Source organism: Lepisosteus platostomus, chromosome 7, assembly GCF_059453375.1.
Source record: "Lepisosteus platostomus isolate fLepPlt1 chromosome 7, fLepPlt1.hap1, whole genome shotgun sequence".
Taxonomy (NCBI): Eukaryota; Metazoa; Chordata; class Actinopteri; order Semionotiformes; family Lepisosteidae; genus Lepisosteus; species Lepisosteus platostomus.
Window position 1 is genome coordinate 39,072,686 of NC_142617.1, and position 6,191 is coordinate 39,078,876.

Here is a 6,191-nt window from a genome sequence, read left to right on the forward strand (position 1 = left end):
CAACCACTAGGGAGTTACAATTGAGAAACCCTATGCAAAACACTTAAGATTTGGCAGAACTGCAAAAGGCGCGTCAGTGCTTCCCGGAAACTGCATTTTTTTTAACAAAAAGTTTAACGAAACTGGGGATTTGAAGGAGAGCACAGGAAATTCACAACGGGTTATGAGAAAACTCTGACCAGCCGCAGGTTAAAATAAAAAGTGAGACGTGCGATTCACGGATCTCGTGTAAATAACACACGCCATTCAAACGGATAGGGAGCAACACAGTTGCACACCGAGCCCCCAGAAACAACGGGCTGCGGAAAAAAAAGTGCAGAAATCTTTCACTGGGTCAGGGTCCTGAACCTATTTTGCGTAACTCGCGAAACCACGATCTCTCCATGCAGAGAAGGGCCTGCCTGCCTGCCTGTGATTCGTTGCTTTGATTGAGCAAGAATGTACCATCAGGCCTGCAATAAGCGATGCCAAACATAACGCAATGAGTTGTGCAATTACACTACGCTCGAAACACATTAAAATGCAATAATAACACGAAGTGATAAAAGTAAGTAATTTACCACACTGATCCGTAAGCCCCAGAGCCGACTGGGCTAAGACTTTGGTACCGTTCCGGGACCTCCCATATCGTCTTGTTCAGCTCCTGTCGATAGAAAGTGGGTCTTTCTTTCTGCGACATTCCTGCAGAACAGCCAGTCCCGCTGCACCACGCAGTCAATCAAGTTAACTTCTCCTTCCCCCACTTAAATCAAAAGGTGTAAGATGAAGTAAAAATCTAAAAAAAAACAACGTCAACCCAGGAATTAAAGGACCGCACCGGGTTGAGCTCGAATATAAAGGACAAGCAAACAAAAGTCTGGTTGCAAATGCAAATTTGAGCCCGCTGCAATGTTGAAACGATTTGCCCTCTACACTTTCTCTTTTTTTTTTCCCCCTTCAGTCCTCAAGTTTGAGTGGAGTAAAGACTCGTCCGCCGTGGGCTTTCTCTCACAGTCTCCTCCTGCAGTGGCGCGCTCCCGTCACTACCCACAGCTCGGCCCAGACACGCAAGTCTCGCGTCTCGCGCGAGGAGGCCGAGCCGGCGCAGGGGTGCTCAAGATGAGGGCTTCACGCTTTGAAACAAACAAAAAAAAAAAGCGAAAAACGTACTTAATCCCGGAATTTCCCCGCTACACAGAAAAAAAATAACGGTGCTGATGTAGTTATTCGCTTTTGTTTTCGGTGCTTGTTTTAAGCTTCCAATTCTTTTTTAGGTACAGCCAAGTTTCCGACACGAATACCTTCCAGAAAGATCGAGTTGCCAGCCTCTCTCTGCTCGACTACATTTTCTGCGAGGTCAAAGCATGTAGTTTTGTCCTATTGTCATTACTATAATGGCAACGAAAAACGGAACGCGAGTACAAAAACTAATATACCTTCAGATTTCCCCGTGCTTGTGGAAAATTAATCCATACGAAATTACTTTTGACTCATCGTTGCACAGCATTGATTTAAAGATTTAAGAGTAACCGAAGCCGGGAGTCCACATTTGCTTGTTTTCCAGATGTATAAAAAGTGTGTTCCAGAACGATTACTAAGAGATTACTTTTCCGTTAGTCTGTCTAGAGCAGAATTATTCTTAACATTTTTAGGAAAACACGGAGAACGATTTAAATTACATGTTTACAGCCACCAGGGATTGAAGCTGGGGCTCATTCCCTGACGTCAGTTTTAAACTGTGAAGGGGGTTGCAAGTTCAAAAAGGCTCAAGAAACACCAAAGCTCGCAGTTAAGCTTGACTTGGATGGAGGACAGACTGCAACACTTCATGTGTCTTTTCAGTGGGCTGCTAAAATACTCACTGGAGGTCTTGGTTCACTCTTTGCCAGCAGCCATATCACCCTGCAAGCCCCAACTGGTAAACCAGTGACGGTATGCAGGTGTGAGCGTGGTCAGTACCTGGATAGGGGATCTCCTGGGAAAACTAAGGTTGCTGCTGGAACGGGTGCTAATGGGACCAGTAGGGGGCGCCCACCCTGTGGTCTCAGTGGGTCCTAATGCCCCAGTATAGTGATTGGGACACTACTGTAATATAGGTGCTGTCCTTCACCGTCCTATATGAGACATAAAACCAGGGTCTCGTCTCTTCGTGGTAAGTAAAAATCCCAGGGTGTTTCTTGAAAAGAGTAGGGGTGTTACCCCAGTGTCCTGGCCAAAGTCCCCCCTCGCCTTTACCAATCATGGACTCCTAATAATACCCATCTATGAATTGCTTTCTTGCTGATAGCTGATGTGTGGTGAGTGTACTGGTGCACTTTGACTGCCGTTGCATCATCCAGGTGGGGCTACACATTGGTGGTGGTAAAGGGGAGTCCCCATTACATCGAAGAGCTTTAAGTTGAGTTTGCAGAAGAGTGCTATATAAGTGTAAGGAATTATTATTCCTTCTTCATCGGTGTCATCCTGCTGGCCATGAATGTAATTTAACTGTCAGTTGTATTTAATTTTAATTCCAAAGTTTCCATTTGTAACTACAATCAATGTAAAACATTTTGAACAGTGTAAATAGCCCTGAAAAGGGTGTGAACTAATAAGCACTGGCCCATAATAAAATAGTAATAATAATACAGTAATGATTCCAGTTAATATTGGGAGGAGGTCGAAAATTCCTTTCTCATTCTTTAGACTTCACAGATGTTTCCTATGGGATGATCGTTACACGCACAGCCCGTGGGATAAGATCGTGTTAATTTATTTGTTCAAAAAAACATTCCTCCCGACGCACAAAGGATGTGTGCGTCCCACAACGGAAAGGAAGGAAATGGATAACCTGGGAAATTAAAAAAGACGACGACTTCGGTTCACCTGAAGACTTCAGTGAAGCCGTTCGGGGCGCAACTTCGCCCAGCTTTGTCTGTGAGAGACAGAAGCACGCCCGCCAGTTACAGATTCACCGGAGGTCCGGGGGACATTCCGAACATGCCTTGAAATGTACTGATGGAAAAAAAAATGATCTTTTGGCTTCGTATTTTGAGCGTGTTATTAAATATTACTCAGGGGTGGTTCGGCACAGCGAAATTGCAAGTCTGCCGCAATTTGAAAGCTTTTTTCTGTTTGCTCATTTTACTTTAGTTCACCACGTTTCTCCACATTTTTATCATGGTTGATCAAATCTCTCTGTTTTACCTTGTTTTTTTCAGTATGAGCTCACAGTGTTTTCTTCCTTTCACTTTTTTCCCATACGCGTATTTCCTAAGGAATCTTATAAATGACACGAAAAGGTTTACGCAACTATACGATTGGTGGTTGGCACTTTTCGTTGCACGTTTATGGGGAACATAATGATAGTGGAAATGGAATTCAGTAACTGGATGCAAACAGTCGAGTGAAGTTGCAGCTAGACAGCACAGCCCGAAATCCGCCAGTTTGTAAATAATCTTGTTTGCTGAAGAGTTCTTTTACCGCCACTTGAAGAATGAAATTAATTGTGATGAAAACGTCAAAACCTATGACATGTATATCACACAACAGGGAACGGTCTCCGAAACATTTGATGAGACATCTGATTCTCCGTCTCATCGTCTGGGATACACGTCCTGCAGATTCCTGTTATGTTAAAGGTGACGTCTTCGAATACCTGGAGAATCAGGAGTACAGTATGTTAAAGCTAATACTCACAACAACAATAGAGTCTACTGCCATCTGCTGACGAGACATTACACTCTTCCCAATTCTGACAATATCTGATTCAATTCACGCTTTATTATCCTCTGGGGAAAATTTGTTTTAGGGCACAGTACAATACAACAAGGAAGACAAACGTTTAACTAACAGAAAAGAATACAATAGTGTTACAGGAGATAAGATAAATCATTTACCTTGTTTCAAAGAGATATTGTATCGGGGATAAAATATTTCCTGCTACAGTATTAATTTTCCTCAGTACTATTAAGATGGCTTTTGCAGGTAAACTGGCAGTTAGTGTCACCTACCATGTGAAATAACTGATTTACTTTGATGTTTTCTTATCCGTTTATAAGTATAATATGCCGGCAAATGTAGCACTGTGGTGAAACGCATCAGCGCTAGTTTAAACTTTGTAAGTGTAAACTAGCACAAAACTAGAAGCACAAATATGTGTTGTGCCTGAATGGATACTTCATTCTTGAAGTGCAACAGACACATACTCCATAATGCTCTTGGCCTTCTTTACAACCTGTTTTTTTTATTTCCCTAAATTATTTTGCTACTTATTTTCACTAATTTTACAAACCTGTTACAAGTTACAGATGGTGCCAAACCAACAAGACCGACAGCATATCTTTCATAAAGCAGATTACAGTATGAAAGGCATTCTTGGGGTATCACCACATGGAGAAACATCTATTGCTTCATCATCGCTAACAGGCAATCAAGTGCAATAAATATCATACTGACAGCATATGTAAAACCAGACCCGTATTAAAGTCTGGAAATGCAACATGTCATTAGTTCCAATACACCCAAAGGCTGAGACTATGAATTGGAAGGGTAGACTCCTAATTTGTTTCTACAGGGAAGTGCATTTAAAACTGAGAACTTCTTTACACAGTGCTTAGTGGGAGTGTGGAACATACTTATTTTAACAAACAGTGGGTAAAAAAGCTTTTAAAAAATGTAATGGACCGAATGTGCTGAGTAGCTACTGCTCATTTGTTGACATTGTTATGTTATTTAAGGTTAAATTCTGTTTAACTTTTTTATTTACGTACTGTACCAGCATGGAAGGGGTGATTTCAGTAAGACAGAAGAAAAGAGCAGCTCATAGATATTTAAATTTGTCTACGCCCAGTTCACTATCTTTCAGTCCTGTGAACAGCAAGCTAGCACATTCAAATATGGTTCTCATGGAGTAGATACATAAACCAGGCAAATAAAAGACAGTATTGAAGTTTTCGTATCAGGGAGTGATCAGCACCTGGTGGTGTTGCTGGATGGCCACGACTCAGAGGTCAAGCCCAGGGGTAGCCAGACCCTTAACTGTCTAGCTGGACACAGGCTGAGCTAAGCTGAAATACAGGTAAGAACTGCCCTCAGTCCTCTCCCCATCTGATTCTATGCCTCTTAATCTCCCAGTCCTAGCAGTACTGCCCATCACCATCATGATGCTAGAAAAGAAGAGATCTGGTTTTCCACTGTGGACAAGCCACACTCTCCATGTTAAATTCATTTGATGTGGGGGATTTTAACCTTGTTACTGTATTACATATGGACTGTGGAGGCTCCATTGTTCCAGGAGTAATTAACACACCTATTCTAGAAGCCTCACTTGCCTAGAAAGCAAGTCACAGAGGTACTTCAGTTCTTTAATACTTTTCAATGGACACTGAGAGCTACTGAGAGCTTCCACAGGTTCCACACGGTCGGTGTATTTTTCTCAAATCAGAACAGTTCTTAAATATTTTTCTGTTATCACGCTTTCGTGTGCTCACAAGATTACCTGCGTTTGTAGCACGTATTTCTATGCATTCCTGTGTTTACAACGTTGGCATTGTTGCAAAATCACGCACATTCTCCTTTCTCCCTATTTGCTGGAGATACAGTAGCTTTTTTTAAATACAATTGGTCACTTGCATCCATAGCACGCATTCCTATAGAGTGGTATAGAATTACAGAGTATCTCTTGTGTCTACTGAAGTATTAGCGCACACTGTATAGTAGTACGTAGGCTGCGTATTCGACACGTATTAAAATAGAAAATATGAAAACCCGTCCCAATTTTTCAATGCACATGACACAGTTCCAGGGTCATTTGGCGTACCACCTGGCGGCACTCCACGTACCACTGCCGGTACGCGTACCACAGTTTGAGAACCACTGCTGTAGCAGAACTGTGTCATCTTCTTTTACTGAGGCAGACAAATCTTTTTGACTAATAGTTTTGGACTAATTTCCTGAATGACGGCTTTAATTTCTAGATATGCCTGATGTTTACGTTCAGAAGGGATGAAGGCAAAGAGATCCCCTTACCCAGGTGTTTATCTTTCGTCCTTTAGATGTTACCTGCATACTTTTATCTCCAAGTAGGTGGCTGCGTCAGCATGCGTAGGCTGCAAAGGAACATTTAAAGGTTTATTCCATGCTGAAAAGAGAAGAAAGGAAACACAAAAAGAAGGCTCCACGGCCAAAACGTTGTGTTTCCTTTCTTCTCTTTTCAGCATGGAATAAACCTA

The 6,191-nt window shown here is 42.1% G+C and overlaps 1 protein-coding gene across 2 annotated transcripts in view; it reads right to left on the reverse strand.

Annotated features, from left to right (window-relative positions):
* Positions 1-1,227, reverse strand: part of mapk14b (mitogen-activated protein kinase 14b) — a 38,340-nt gene extending 37,113 nt beyond the window's left edge. The window contains exon 1 of one of the 2 annotated variants that reach the window (XM_088640217.1): positions 561-1,227. In XM_088640217.1, the coding sequence (XP_088496343.1) occupies positions 561-679 (119 nt within the window). In that variant the 5' untranslated portion in view covers positions 680-1,227. The remainder of the gene's footprint in view (positions 1-560) is intronic. The other variant, XM_088640216.1, reaches the window with a different exon arrangement.
* Positions 1,228-6,191: the final 4,964 nt, after the last annotated feature.